This window comes from Lepidothrix coronata, unplaced genomic scaffold, assembly GCF_001604755.1.
Source record: "Lepidothrix coronata isolate B3197 unplaced genomic scaffold, Lepidothrix_coronata-1.0 Scaffold129, whole genome shotgun sequence".
NCBI lineage: Eukaryota > Metazoa > Chordata > Aves > Passeriformes > Pipridae > Lepidothrix > Lepidothrix coronata.
This window is the reverse complement of record NW_016690309.1, coordinates 1,221,406-1,237,394: the sequence shown is the minus strand read 5'-3', so window position 1 is coordinate 1,237,394 and position 15,989 is coordinate 1,221,406. Positions and strand designations below refer to the sequence as shown.

The window sequence follows — 15,989 nt, the reverse complement described above, 5'->3', positions numbered from 1 at the left end:
CACAAAGTGCCAGGATAAACAGGTGATCTGCTGCTTCCTGGCTCACAGGGATGAGTGTTGGTGATGGAAACGGTGCTGCCACCAGAAATAGCGAAAATTTTAAAAATCCAGAAGGCAGAGCTCATCTGCTCAGTCTATTCAAGTGTGTTTCAGAAAAGAAGATGATTCCTGGAGTAGATTCAGTCACCTGTGAAGGGTGAAGCAGCTTGGAGGATGCTGAGGGAGGAATGCTCATGAATGGTTTAAAAGGGAAGTGTGACTCTGAAAGGCAGTGTCAGAAATCCTCACAAGCAGGTCAAAGCAGCCAAGTGAATGTTTGTGGCTCCACAAAAGCATCAAAACAGCCTGGATGCACTGAAGGAGGGCTCTGCCATCCTTTTTGTCTTTGAGTATCCACCTGAAAATAAATGCGAGATGGATTTTCTTGTAATAAATGAGAAAACACTCAGAGCCAAGAGTAGGTAAAGGCCTTGAATGCTCAAAGTCAGCAATTCCCCAGCAAGGTTAGATGAGCTTAACATGTATAGATCAGCAAGAACTTCAGGAGGGAGCCTAAAAAAAGAAAGAGATTTATTCTCTTGGACATGAAACATCACATCTAATTTGGTAACTCACAGGCTGGTTCTGCAGGGGCTGCACATGCACTTCTGTGCACATGTGTGCTTGCCTGGGAGTGCAATGTGACAGTCCTAAAGCACTTGTAAATGCACATAAACTGACTCCAGCTCGACTTTATTCCATAGGGAGCTCTTCAGAGACACTCACCTTCGTACAGATTCCTTTGGTGGGTTGTTTCAAAGTCACATGAGGTTATTTGAGTGCTCTGGTCTGTGCTCAGGGGAGTCACTCAGCTGGGAATCAGAAACCTCTAACCCTAAACCTGTAAAAGGCAGAAATTCATACCATTATTTCTATTGGAACTTTATTAGCAAACTGGCTGTTCAGCTTCTGCTTCAGGACTCCAAGCGCCGTATTTAAAGCCTCAAAAGTAACTTCCTTGCTTCCAGTCATTTCATATCTTTTATTAATCTTCATCCTCTGCTTTGTCTTTTGCAGTCTCCTATGAAATGTTTAGTGACAGGTTAAGAAAATTAACACATAGGATTTCAGGGAGTCAGGGGAAGACTGGCCTGTCTCTATTAGTGTTTGGTGCTTTCTGGGAAGCAGAATCCTGTTGCTGGCTCTCCCTCTGCAGCCAAGACATTTGAAAACCTCTCACCAGCTGCACACAACCCCTGTCTGGGTGTTTAGTGATCCTTATCTTTTGTCTGTGTCTCAGTGCCACCAGTGAAAGGAAGGGAGAGACAGAGCAGCTTCTCCCCCTGACAGTGACACAACTTGGCACGTGCTGGAGAGTCGAGGGAATATGACAAGATCTTTATTTCTGAGGCAGCCACAGGGCCCTGAAGTGCTGACTCCTGTCAATGTGGCAGTGGCAGGCTTCTCTCCCTGCCCTGACTGCTGTTGCTATGAGAAAGGCAAGAGGCAGAGGCTTTAGCAGTCTGCCAGTGACTTAGGATAAAATGGAGAGAGGAAAAATTGTGAGGCAACATTCTCGTGGGTTCATAATGACTGCATCTGTCCAGCACGTGCAGAAAGGACACCAGTGCCCAGGAATGGGGATGTAATGCCCAGGGCAGTTGTAAACTGGTATTAAATTATTCACCCAACGGGGGTTATTCTGATTTAAGAGCACTTGAGAATTTGATGTGTAAGTCTTACCTTTCCCACTTTGTTCTTTGCTGTGAGGTAAATACCTGTTTGTGAACACAAAACAGAGGTTTACTGAAAATGGGTTCATTGTGAATTCTCAGCCCCCTGCACCGGGCTCAGAGAGCCCTCTCAGAGAGCAGACTGCTTTCTTCCAGCTTGTTCCAGTCTGCAAAGGTGTGACCTCTGTTTCCTCCCAGCCCAGGCACGTTTTTGTGTTCTGCTTTTGGACTGCAGCAGAGAAACCCCCACAGGGAGGAGAGCACACACAGTTCAAGCAGATCAGGTTCAGCTTAGTCAACACAGGCTTTGACAAAGCAAAATTTAGTCCTCGCTTGAAGCAGTTTTGCTCCTGTTCTGAAACTGTTTCCTAAGGGCTAAAAAATGTCAGAGTTGTCTGCTTGAAAGTGGGATGAAAGTGGCCTGAGTCATCAGGGAAACCCAGGAGGAAGTACCTGACATTTTCTAGCCTGGCAAACACAGACAAGTGGGATAGAAGGAGGTTGAAGGAGGTGATCCTTCCCCTCTTCTCTGCAGTCTTGGAGGCCACACCTGCTGTGTCCAGTTCTGGGCTCCTCAGCACGACAGAGACATGGACACAATGGAGACAATCCAACAAAGGACCATGAGGATGATACAGGGACAGGAGCATCTCTCGTGTGAGGAAAGCGTGAGAGCTGGGACTGCTCAGCCTGCAGAAAAGATGGCTCAGGGGCATCTTACCAATTGTTACAAACACCTGAAGGGGGAATGTACAGAAAATGAAGCCAAGGACTTTTTGTGGTGCTCAGTGACAGGACCAGAGGCAATGGGCACAAACTGAAACAGAGGAGGGTCCCTCTGAACATCAGGAAACACTGTGTGACTGTGAAGGTGACTGAGCAGAAGGGGTCAAGAAAAGCACTTGGCAAAAGTAGCAAAACAGTCCATCCTCTCCATGTTCAGAGGACTCAGTAGTTAAGATGATTCTTTATTTCTGGAAACTGGTTACTCTATCAATTATTGACCATCTTCATCTTGATGGTTAAATAATTTCTAGCACAGATTGTTTATGCTTAAGGGCTACCACAAAGTCCCGTGCAGCAGGTTTTTACATCCCTGTTTGCCAGAAGCACCAACAGATTCTGCAAGAAAGCCTGCACTGAGCATGACTTATTTCCTTTCTTTGCTTGTGCATTTGTCCTGCTACCACTGTTGGCAAGAAAACATTGAATTAAGTTAACTTTTAGTCTGACACTGCATGGCTGATTCTGTGCCCTGGGTTACCCTCGGTGCCAAGATTGCAAAGGCTGAGGAGAATCCATTATCACATCTGATACCTCCATGTGTAAATGGAGATGCTGTTCCACAGAAGTAATTGTGTTTGTGTAGTACTGGGAGATTTGCTCTGCAGGGCTGACTTCCAGGGACCATGGTGGGCAGCTGGAGGTAAAGGAGCCGGGTACCTCCTCCTGCTTGGGCTTTCTGATTTGTGTGGAAGCCCAGGGGGTATAAGAGCAAGGTCTCTGTTTTTCAGTAGAGTGCTGTGCATGTCCTCTGAAAATGGGGCTGGGTGGGCTTAGTCAATGAAAGGGCCACAGTGCTGTAGAGAAAACAACTGTACACACCTGGGGATGACTCCTGAAGCCCCTTCTCAACCAGGTAAACCAAAACATAACTTTGCTGCTGTAGGTTTGTCTGAGGGCATTGCAAGATCAGTAAAAATTGGATTATTAGCTTTTAAGTGTGTGCATGCATCTGTTCAAAGGCAGAGGGAGGGCTGCAGATCTCTGTCCAGAATGTGACCCAAAGCATAACTGGGGCTTATGCTGTGCCACCAGTGGTGGAAGTGGCAAGGACTGGGGCCCCATTTATGCCCATGCCTGCCCTGAGGTGGGGCTGCTCTGTGTTGCTCAGGTTCCAGATGTGATGCAGTGAAAGTTGTTACTTGCACCAGAGTGGGATAACCAGCAGTCACAGCCTCTAAGAGCACTGCTTTCCCAAGCTCTTACGAGCAAGGCTTGTCTCTGACACAGCCAAGCAGCAGCTCTCACTGTTCCTGTGGTCAGCAGGGTGTGCACTGCAGCCTGCACACCCTTATCAGTTCTCCAGCAGTGCTGGCTGAATAACGTGTGTTTTCACTCCAGATATTATTCCGTGTCTGCCTTGCGGTGTGTCTTGTGACTTCTAATTTCAGTTTTCCCTGGGAGTGGCTGGGCAACTATTATTATCCAGTATGTGTCAGATTATCCCCACTGCATGAGTGTTTCTTTCAGTCATATTGATCTGACTCGTCACTTACAGAAAGAAATGGGATTCTGGATGCGTTTGTCTTTCCTCAGAGGAATCTGCTGCTTTTGAGCAGAAAGCAGTTACATTTCTGAGCTGTTTTCCTGTGTGGTTAAGACATGAGGCCAGGACCTCACTTTGCTCTGGGGCCTGACCCTGTAAATGCTTCTGGCAGTGTGTTTCCTGTCACACAGCACCAGATCAGCACTGTTCCAGCTCCTCGTTGGCCGAGCAGGGTGAGTCCAGCCACCAAGGGTGCCCCTGTGCACCCACACTGAGGGTGCCCCACAGACTGAGGGTCAGGGGGTGTTATTTGTCCCTGAGCTGAGCTGTACACAGTCACTTCTTGTCCATGGGCAGAGGGCTTTGCCCTTCTGGTCCATCAAGTTACCAGAAGTGATCATTGCTGAAATGATCATTAAATAATCCAGAAGTCTGTCTTTTACTCCTTTCTCTCCTGAGTCCAGAAGTTGGTGACCCAGGGATTGGCTCACAGCTGGTCCTGCTTGGTGTCCTGGGGTAAAGCTGCCCCTTTGTCAAGGACCAAGGACCAAGACATGCTGTGCCTCCCTCAGTGCCATGTCTGCTCCTGGCAGAGGGTGGGACTTGCTCCAGAAGCCCTGCTTTGCCCACCCTGGCTGGAGAAAGGCAGATTTTGCTTATGTTTTATTTTATTCTTTTTTTTTTTCTTAATTTAAAAGCTGTGCAGCAGTTTGCCAGTTGAAACAGAAGACAGCCTTCTGCACTGATACTCATTCATGTACAGGTGCTGCTCAGCTGAAGGGTTACAGCTCAGCCTGAGTGCTGCATCCTTTAATCCATGGCCAGTGCACACTTCAGCACATCCATGAGCTGCAGGAGGGTGTGAAGTGGTTCCTCCACTGCAGCCAGTTTTTAGGGCACAAGCCTTAGACACTGGTGATACTTTATAATGTATGATTTATAAGGTTAATGATCTTACAGTATTCTGTGCTAAAGAGGGAAGTGAAAAGCAACTGAGCAGTACCACCATTTCTAGATGTTACTGGTGGTGGGTGCTTTTAGTCAGAACTGGAAACCACAGAGGGCCTGTGGTTTTTATAAACACTCAGCAAAACACTGAGTTACTGCTGGTCAGTTAAAAGCAGTTTGGTGTTTAAGAGTTCTTTATGATTGTTTTCAGACACAGTGAGGAGTTACCTGGGACAATGGGCAGTTGTCCAGCCAGAGCTGAAGCAGCTGCAGTAAAGATGAATGCAGAGAGGCTCATGTGGCAGAGGAGATCAGCAGGTGACAGGGGGCTTGCCCAGGGCCTGAAAGAGGAGCTGAGGATGGATGTGGGGTGTTTTGGAACTGCAGATGTGAAGGGGACAAAGCCGAGGGTTAAAACGAAGGGAATCAAGCATGAGGGAGTGATGGCCAGGGGGAGATCCAGCTCAGACACTGAACTGGAGTTACATGGGCCAGGCAGCAAGGAAAAGCAGCCAGGGAGCAAAGAGAACAGCCAGCAGAGGTTGGGTTCTAGTCTCTTGCCATATATGAGACATTCTGTAGAGAAGTCCTATTTTAGGAAGAAATTGTTCCCTGGGAGGGTGGGGAGGCCCTGGCACAGGTTGCCCAGAGAAGCTGTGGCTGCCCCATCCCTGGAAATGTCCAAGGCCAGGTTGGATGGGGCTCTGAGCAACCTGGGCTGGTGGAAGGTGTCCCTGCCCATGGCAGAGGGGGGAACTGGATGATCTTTAAGGTCCCTTTCAACCCCAACCATGCTCTGATTCTACACATGAAAAAAGGAGACTGTGACCTTATGTGGGGTTGCAAAACCTCCCATCTGTTCTTCTGAACAGATGTGTGTGTTCTTTCCTCTGTGCTTTTGCAAGAAGCCCTTGTGCCCTTTAAAAACACAGTAGGAGTTTGTGGTTAATTTACAGAATTAACAGGGACAGAAACCCGAGCAGTTCAGAGGGTCCATTCTCCTGGAATGACTTAGGGCTTTCACTCATGGGGTTTTGTTCCCAAGCACAAGAAAAGTTTTGTTCCAGCAGTTCAGCAGATGGGGCAGCATCTTCATAAAGCAGATGCATCAATAACCTGTAGTCTTCAGGGTATATGGCCCTTCGGGGAGTACTTATATATTTACATATCAAAAATAATCATGCATAGGGCCCTTTTAATGCTTTTGAACTACTGAATACAATTTTTTGGTCCTAAATGATTTAATTAATGAAGTTTGGGACATGGATTCTGTGTTAAATGCAGAAATACATGTCTTTGTTCTTGACAGACCTTCTCCATTTGCAATGGTATTCGCTTATTCAGGACTCAAATCCTCATTTCCCGTGCCTTGAGAGCAAGGCAGGCTCTTGTCATAATATAACATTGTCATCCTTCCAAAGATAATGATGTGACTCCTGTTGCATTTCAAAACACTGTGACTGAGATGAGGATTTGATCCAGCAGCTCCACTCTTCCAAAAGTGCTAAGGTACTTGCAGATATTTGATATTGAGCTATTTTGGCCCTCAATTGAGAAATAAATAGGTCAGGCAAGGCCTTTGAAAGGAATTTAATAGATACATCTCACAGTCACAGAGAAGCATGAAACTCTCCTGCTAAAATGAAATTGGGTTCATGAAAGGTCACAGTTATCTTTTAAAGCAAGTTTTTGCATGTCTGCAGAGCAAATACTGCATTAAAGATAAGGGGAGAGTCTCTGTTTTGCTGATAATGCTCCAAGTTTTCTTTTTGCCTCCAAACTGTGGTAGAGCTTCCTGCCAGCTGAGCAGCCAGCCTGCTAGATATGACTTTTGCTTTGTTGCTCTGTAGTGACATACCAAACCAGTAAGGCACCAAGCAAATACAAGAAGAACCATGAGCTGCCAAAATAACAGCAAAATACTATTATTATTATTTTTTATTTATTTTTTTTTTAATTGGTGACTTTTAAGTCCTGTCATCAGTTTTTCATAAACTATTTTGGCACGAGTAACTACTCCAAGCTGGCTTAACTCTAAAGCTAATTTTGCCTTTCTAAGCACAATCACTTACAAGTTTGGTGAAGGGTCTAAAAAGGACTTCATGTAACTTTAAGTATATATTGATACTGATGATGTAAATAGATGTATAAATGTCTAGATGTATCTATCTTTACACACAGATATATGAAATATTTATGTTTTTATATCTATATCAAGTATTCTAACCATGTTTTCCTCTCTCCTAAACTTCCACCAGAAGTGCCTTCCCACTGAATTTGGTGTCACACAAACAAGTCATTTTGCCTGTGGCACAGTGGATGGGGTAGAAACCTCTGGTGGAGGGATAAGAGTTTAAATGCAGCCTCAGGGCTGGCAGATAAAGCAAAACAGAAGCTGATCTGCTTTAGGGGGTGTCCATCCTTCCCCATGAAGCTCCTTGGCCCCATATGGTGCCAGCAAGGGCTATTTCAAACTTTCCAAACCTAAACTTTGTACTTGGGCCGGGCTGGTTCATAAATAAGTGGTGGTGTCCTTCAGATCATATGGAAAGTTTGGGTTTGGAAAGCTGAAACAGTCCTTGCTGAACTTTAGGATGTAGTTGTGTGTGGTTAAATAGAGGCCCGGGGGGTGTTTGTCAGTAAATAGCACAGCAGAAAGAAATGCAGGAAAACCACTGTTTTACAGGTTCAGGAGCCTGTTACACTCCTGCTCTCCCAGAAGCTCCACAGCAATTAAATGGTTTAAGGGAACTGCAGGAAAGGCTGGAACAATGGCCAGAGCAGGAAGGATGTTGCAGGTGGATACAGCACGTTTGTGTCAAGGTGCAGAGCAGAAGAGAGGTCAGCATGGCTCCAGCAGACACCAGCTGTTGTTTTGTGACTTTTCAGGACGTTTTTAAAAGCATCCCGTGGATGCAGAGCTGAGGAAAAAGGCTTGTGGCAGGCTGTGTCAGTGCTGGTGGGTTTACACTGTAAAGGTGGTGTTTTGTGGCCTCTGCACTGCAAAAGTGTGAACTAAAAGAGGGTGGAGGGAAAAGGGGGTGGGGATTAGGGAAAAGGGGGTGGGGATTAGCACTGCTCTGGGGAGAGCAGGGGTGAAGGTTGAGGGCAAGACTAAAGAAGCAGCTGACTGAGGTGATTTTGGAGTCGGGGTTTTGAGAGAAGAGGGTGTTTCTCATGAGCAAGGAGCCGATGGGCTCTCCAGGCACAGCAGCTGCAGGCAAGCAGTGATGGGGGTGAGGTGAGTCTGTGACCCACATGGAATTCAAATTCTGCCCAAATTCCAGTTCTGTCCAAATTCAGATTCTCTGCTGGCCGTTATTCATTTTCCATTCATAAACTTCTCTGAAGCGACGAGCAGCCGAGGGGTGAAGTCAGCCATTCACAAACACCTCTGATAGTCACCCCAGACTCTGGTTAATGAGTCATACTGAGCTCTGAATACATCCTGAACGGCAGGATCATTTCTCATGCTGAAGGAAGTGTTGCAGTTTTACTCACTTGATCTGCATATTGCTCTCTGGAGGCTTTCATCCCAACGTGTTTCTTCTTACAGTAATTCCAGGGGCACGTTATGAAATCTGGGATTCTGCAAAATTCAAGCAGAGCTCTTGCTGAGCGTGGCATTTAGGATCTTAAATTCTGCAACGTGGTGTGTCAAGCATATGGCCACATAGCAACACACTGAAATGTGAATTTGCTCCGTGTTGCAGGAGGAATCCTGCACGTGAGTGTGCAGGGCTCTGCTCAGACAGTGCAGGAGCACACAAAGGGAGAATAACAGCTCTGCAGGGCTTTTCCATCACCTCTGCAGCCTTACAAGCCCCCTTGGGGGTGGAAGTGCAGAGTTAACAGCTAAAGGCCAAAGATTTTCCCCGTGGGTGACTCTTACTGTGCTAATTATGTGACTTTTGCCTGGATAATAATGGCAAGTGCCAGGGAAGGGGTGAGGAAGGAGAACAAGTTTCTTCACTGTAAATATTCATTGTTGAAAACACCCTGGAAGAAATACTTCTGAGGGTCTCAGTTTCACCTTTTCCTTAGTGCTGCTGGTATGGCTGAGGTGGCAGTGACACCCTGTGGTACCAGACACTGTCGTTCAGGAGTTGAGTCCCCTCCAGCTTATTTTCTATGATTCTTTGAGCTCTGAAGCATCCTGTGACTTCTGTGAAGGCAAGATTTGGCCAAGATGAAGGAAGGCCTTTTGAATATCCCCCATAGTGATTCAGTCTGTTGAAAATGCAAGAAGGATACAACCAGCGTAAATGAGCAAAAAGTCCGGGATGTTTCTAATTCCTCTTTACTGGACCAGGCCCTCCATCATCCCTGAGTGCCTTTGCACTAAGGAGGATGCACCTTCCTGGATTTAAATGCCCTGGAAGTAGCTCTGGCCTGACTCACATCTCTTGGCTTTACAGTGAGAGGAATCAGCTGTGGGAACAAACCTGGCTCACACCACAGTGCACCTTTGCCATGGCTCAGTGAGAATACTTGCCCTGATGAGCCAGGAAAGCTCATGGCTGGAGGGGGCTCATCTCGGGTATTTTCTCTTTTTCAGGGGGTTCACGAGTCGAAAGGTGTGACTGAAGATTACTTGAAGCTGGAATCCCTGATCCAGAAGGTCGTGTCTCCGTACTTGGGCACGTACGGGCTGTACTCCAGCGACGGACCCTTCACGCACTCTTCCTGCATCCTGGGTAAGAATCTGGGCTCTGTCTGGCACAGCACAGAGGCTTCCCCAAAACCTTGCTCTGTACAGGGCCAGGATCCTCACCAGAGACAACTTGCAGTACTCACAGGAGGCAGACAGGCTCCTTTTCTGCGCCCCTGCTCTTTGCAGTGTGCAGAGTCACAGTGAAACTTGCCAGTGGCAGAAGATGAAAACAGACCATCATAACAGTGCTCAGTAATAAAAATCAGTAAAAGTGAATCTAGAGTGTGTTTAGCATTTCCATGCTGCCTTTTAACAAGACAGCTTTAACACAGGGTGTTTTATGGACAGGGAGAGGAAGAAGCAAGAAGCCACCTCTGAAGTGCTCGGTGGTTCATTAGTGTTCATTAGTACACAAAGATCCTACAAGGCTGTTAAAATTAGGGAAGAGAGCAGGAATTTATCTTAGAGCAGACTAATGCATAAGCCTTCAAACAGGTAAAAGCTTTCTGCAGAGTAGAAGGTAATAAGGTGTTCTCCATCCCAGAGGAGGTAAGAAAAATAGAGCGAGCCGCACGTAGCAGGGGAAATTCAGGTTACATGGAAGGAAAAATCTCTAATGTCACATGAACTGCCTCTGGAGGCTGTTAAATCTTCACTGTGTGGCACTTCATACATGTCACCTACATCAACATCCATAAGGAAGGAGCAGGGGGGGTAAACGTGGGCCAGCCTGGTGGCAGAGGCTGAGGCAGAACCTTCTGGAGTCCCCTCCAGCTTATTTTCTGTGATTCTTTGAGCTCTGAAGCATCCTGTGACTTCTGTGAAGGCAAGACTTGGCCAAGATGAAGGAAGGCCTTTTGAATATCCCCCATAGCAATTCAGTCTGTTGAAAATGCAGGAGGGATACAACCAGTGTAAATGAAATAGGAAATGTGATAGCACCTGAGCATTTTAATGTAAATGCTGTGATGGCCCGCTTGAATAGAGCAAACAGAGGGGAAAATAAGTTCAATTGTGTGTTTTCTGTGCAGTCAATTTAATCTGTTTGCTTGTCAGAAACGGTCAGTGAGGAAGTTGATTTTCCCTTGAAGCTGAATGGAAAAGTGGTTGTGTTGCAGTTTAAGAAACAAATCAGTTTTAGGTGAATAAATGGAGGCCAGTTATTTATGGAAAATGGTTCAGAATTACTACTTTGTATTCATTGCTTGCCACTAAAATGCCACAAGCATTTAAATGGAGCCCCAAATTGACAGTTTTCTCAATACAAGCTTTTGTATGTCAGGAGGGAAAAAAACTCACCCAAAGAGAATAAAACACCAGTGAAATGAACTGTTAGAAAATAAATGTTGTATTACATGACTGCAGAAGATAGGAAGGTTCTGGTGGGCCTCTTGCTGTGGTCTGGGGTGTGGAGCTGTAGCAGAACCCCTGAATAGGTCTGGCTGTAATCACTGAGCCTGGATCCAAGGAAGCTGAGTGCTGGAGTCTCTGCTGCTTTTGAACTGATGCATCCACCTCTGTCCAACTGCTTTGGCAACACGTGACATGTTGTGACCAAAAGCCAGAGTTCCTGTGGCAGGGCAGCCCCAGGAAACCTTCTCTGTTTGCCAGGTCAGACTCCTAACAAAGAAAAAGTCCAAAAGTGAACTTGGTTCAGATGTTTCACTGCTGTCACAGGCACAACAGCAAAATACAGTTTTAAGTACAGAAACTGGGTTTTTTAGTAGTACAGCATATGATTGGAATTTGTGTCCAGGTAAGCACATAGTTACATATAAGTGTAATTTTATGAGACTGGCATTTGTAAAGGAAGTTGCCTGGTTTGCAGGGAACATGTACCAGCATCCTGATTTAAAGCAGACAGTGTATTTGCAGTGCTTGTGGTTGACTTCCAGAGGGTGATTTGATCCCTTGCTCCAGCCATGCCCCTTTCATGGGATGGCAAAATGAGAGGAGCAGGAAGAAAGCTTCCAAAGTGAGACCTATTCTTCACACCACTTTCTCTTTTGTTAGCACGAGTGAGTCTGAGCACAGAGTGGTGATTTGGTGGTGATTTTTAGAGCACTCCAGCCCTAAACCACCGCTGGAGAAGGAGCTCTGTGCTCCCGTGCTGCCACCTGCTGCCTATTTTTTGGAAAAATCCCACTTGCTTAACAGCAGCGTTCAGGCAATCACTGGCTTTGAGTGCAGGTTTGTTCCCCAAAAATAGGTTCCTGTGGGCACTGCCCTCCAGTTATCATCTCCAAACACTCCTGGTGCTGTCCCCACGTGTGATCTCTTAATGATACTTTGAATCTAATTTTTCCAGAGTCAATAGAAAGACTGCCTGTCTTGTCTTAATCCTCGTTGCCCCACATTTAAAGAGACTTGATTTTCCCAGAGTAGGTGGAAAACTTAAAGTTCAGCTGCTAGAAAAGAGTGATCGTAGACTGAAGAAGAGCAGAACTGCACTTTCTGCTCTTGAATAAAGAAAATATTTACAATTTTATGTCACCTCTCCCACAATATTTACTGTTTTGCTCCAGCTGCTGAAGTTGTGTAAATATAAGTGAATTTCAGCTGTTATTTGTGAAGATAGGTTTGGGGGCTTCAGCGTGCTGAAGAAAAGCAGGAAATGTGAAGCCTGCAGACCTACAAAACCAGTGAAGCGTGTTCTTGTGTAAAAGTTTCTGTCATTTAGGAAAAGCTCATGCATTTTGAACACTCGTGGTTGTTAGAGCCATACAAACGCAGTTTGTGGGTGTGACTCTGGGTGTTCCTGTGTTCACAGAGAAGAGGTTCTTCAGGCGCTCCAAGTCGGGCGACGTGCTGGCCAAGAACCCCGTGGTGAGGTCCAAGAGCTACAACAACCCGCTGCTGACGCCCGTGGCCGAGTACGAGACCGAGGGCATGGCCTCCAACGGCACCGGCATCCGCAGGCACTCCGTGTCCGAAATGACCTCCTGCCTCGAGCTCCAGGGCTACTCCAACCTCACCACCATCATGGACAACGGCTCCAAGAGCTCCGTGACCACCACGAAGAGCTCCCTGTCCGGGGAGCAGGAGCGGCCCAGCGCCGGGTCGGGGCAGTGCTCCGGCAAGCTCGGCACGGCCGAGCAGCAGAAAGGACTCTTCCACCCCATGGACGACCCACACAGGTCTTTTGAGCTGGACAGAGACCCTTCCTTGATTCCAGTTCCCTCTTCCAGCCCCGAGAACATAGTGGATCAGATTTTGGAGTCGATGGACTCGGATTCCGAAGGCATTTTTATCGATTTCGGGCGGGGCTGTGCCAATTCCTCGGCGTACAACGTGGACGTGAACAGGCAGAGCATCATGTGAAGGAGACTGGGAGACAAACCTTGGGGTTTAGTATTATATATGGAAGTTACTAACACGAGGAGTCAGACTGTGGGCCAGCTGTTTATTCCAGGTCAGAACCTCTGCTGTAGGTCACCACAGCTCTGCTGAAGTGAAGAAACACAAGGTTGCAGCAGGCAGGAATGTGCTGAGGGGGGAGAAGCTCCGACCACTTCTCCCTGTCACTCTGCAGTCGGATTTCCTATTGTCTTTATGAACTTGGGGGATTCAGGAGCTGGCAAGTGTCTGGTAGAATGCTCTCAGTGCAGCTGGCAGTGTTTGTTCAGTAAAACAGCCCAGCAAATAGCTGTGCTCACTTCTAATTTTCTAAAGAGATTTCCTGCAGACAACGGGTTGTTCTCTGAACTGTAACACCTCAGCCAGGGTAAAAACGTATCCTTTAAAAAAAAAAGGAAAACCAAACAAACAAACCCCAGAGGCTGTGGGCCTTTATACCACAGAATACAGTGATAAAGAAGTCTCTTTTAATCTTTCTCTTGTACATCTTGTACTCCTTGGCCTGATGGTGAGTGAGAGTTCTTGAAGAAAGGCAAATAAACAGAAATGTGCTTCCTGATGTCACGCGATGCCTCGTGTCTCATGTCCTGTGTCACAGCCAGTGCTTGGTGTCTGTGAGAGAGTTGTCTCGAAACTGGCTTTTAATTGTGTGTTAATTTGCTCTGAATGTGACACTTCCAAGAAATCTGCGCTGTCAGCTCCTGGAGCATCCGTTGTGCAGAGAGATTCCATGACAATTCAACGTACTTGTTTCCTTAATAAATGACAATTTATTAAGGCCTCTCGGGGGAAATCCTAATTATATATCTGTATCCTTAAAGAAATGCCATAATGCACGTGCTGTCAGTGTAGATATTTGGGGAGTGTGAACCTTGCAGCCCTTCTCCTCCTGAGCACTCCCAGCTCTGGGATTCCCCCTGGCAGTCAGGTGGTGTAAGAGCTGTGTCAGAGGGCTGGTGCACAGGGTACTGAGGTGAAATAGAAATCCTGTCAAATCCTTAAGTCATACCGAAAAGTTTCTCTTAGGCAGAGATAAATAACTGATAAATAATCTCTCCTACATCCCAGCAGTCTCAAACAGCCAGGGAACACACGATGTGGGGCAGAATCAGTGAGGAAGGGAGGGCTGAACACCAGCAGGCAGCGGAACGTGCCCTCAGTGGGACCAGATCTGGTGCCTGGGAGGATCTTTGGGGTCCAAAAGATGAAATGGTTTAGGAAGCAGGCACTGAACTACCCCTCTGAATTATTATTTAACTTGGAGGAAAAGGGTATCCACGGCCATGTTCTGAGGAAAAGCCAAAGATAAGATTCAGACCTCTACAGGAAAACATAAAAAAATCCAGTGGATCAAGGCCTCTGCACACCTTTTTCCTTCAAGGAACTACAAATGTATTAAGAGTCATAAGCTTATTTAATTTTTGGGGAATATTTAAGCACAGTTTCAAGGGAGAAGAGGACTGCTGGGACCCTTCCCACCTGAACTTTTGCATGGTTAGTGCCCTCCCCTCTGATGGAAGAGAATGCTGGCAATGAACTGACTTCTCCCACCTTGCACAGTCAAAATCCTCCTCTGAGGAATGTTCCTTGGCTGTAAATGCTGCACAGATGAGAGAGACCATCCAAATTTGTGATGCTCCTACTGGTGATCCATCCCACTGCAGGCAGGTCAGGGGTGTGGTGGTTTCAGAGACAAACCAGGGAGTCCTTACGAAGGAAAGATGTGTATCAAAGGGAATAGTGCAGGTTCTTGCCAAAATATATTAATGAAGTGATGTTTTTTGGCTTCCAGCTGCAGTGTCCCAGTGCACAAGTGGTACTGGAGCTTTGCCCCAAGGGGGCATTCTCGGTGTGCCAGTTACTCCTCGCCACCTTTCCTTCGCTGTGATAAATTGTGGCATTTTGTATCCTAATCCAAGAATCGAAGCTCTCTGCTCTTTCCCTGGCTGGGACAGGTTCCAAAGCCCTACTGGAGATAACACAGAGCAACAGATAGCAGGTACAGCTCCTGTCATCTGGCATTGCAGGGTGAGCATTAAGCAAGCAAGGGGAACTGGGAGACCAACCTAATGAGCAGCTGCTGAGCCCTGTGGAGAAGTGCTACAGCTCCCTGGAGCACTGCTGGAAAGAGCAGAATAATTGGCTGCAGATAATGCTGCCCAAACAGAGGCCTTTTCTGTCAGAGAAACGGGGAAAATGACTTTCCCATTATTCAGTTAGCTCCTGGCACGCTGGTTTTGATGGGGCTTTTGACTGAAACAAAACACCTGAACAACTGAGCTGTGGGGACAGGAGAGCTATGGGCCACCTTCTAGGGCCACCACACAGACATGTGAGGGTGTGAAAATAACTGATGTCTCTACAGTTCTGTTGGACATGTATGGATTGCCCCTTTACTATGATTATATGCTCAAAGAACACCTTGGAAATGATGATGTCAGAAAGCCTTTAGTGTTATTTTTGAGCTCTGGTCTACAAAAATGTGACTGTCATTCCAGAACTTTGAGAAAAGCACCAAAATTTGGAGGCAGGGAGCAGAAACCCAGATACCAGTCGAGCCAGCAGTGCTGCAAAGAACATATGTAGCCATTTTAATAATACATAAATCAGTGCTACTGTGCTCTCCAGGAGAGCAAAATGCTTGGTGTGCAGCTGAAGTCTTGCTTGCACCTTTCCCCAAAGGAAAAAACACACTTCTAAAAGGAGAATAAATGTATTTTGTGTCAGAGAGCCTTCCAGCATCCCTTTCTCTTCATGTGGTGTGGTAGCAGCAGCAGCAGCTTGCTGTGCTCAGTGGTTTCAGAGGTGCTAGACTCTTTCTTCTGTGAGAAGGGAGGAGATGGTGCTTGGGACTGGAGGAGCTGGCCAGCACCTGGAGCTGGGGGCAGGGTGATGGGTGCCAGGAAAGCAGCTGGGCCACTGTGTCCCCTGAAATCCAGCTCAGAGCTGCTGGAGGCAGTTTGCCTGAACTGCAGGAAACCACAGGCCACCTGATGGTTCTCGGGCTGCACTGGCACAGTTTCCAGCCCACTGGAGAAGAGCAGCTGGA

The 15,989-nt window shown here is 46.8% G+C and overlaps 1 protein-coding gene across 4 annotated transcripts in view; it reads left to right on the top strand.

Moving 5' to 3' along the window:
* PRR5 (proline rich 5) overlaps nt 1–13,502 on the top strand; it is a 57,441-nt gene extending 43,939 nt beyond the window's left edge. For all 4 annotated transcript variants that reach the window (XM_017826633.1, XM_017826635.1, XM_017826634.1 and 1 more), the window contains 2 exons: nt 9,488–9,626; nt 12,354–13,502. In XM_017826633.1, coding sequence (XP_017682122.1) covers nt 9,488–9,626; nt 12,354–12,904 — 690 coding nt within the window. In that variant the 3' untranslated portion in view covers nt 12,905–13,502. The remainder of the gene's footprint in view (nt 1–9,487; nt 9,627–12,353) is intronic.
* The last annotated feature ends 2,487 nt before the right edge of the window (nt 13,503–15,989 follow it).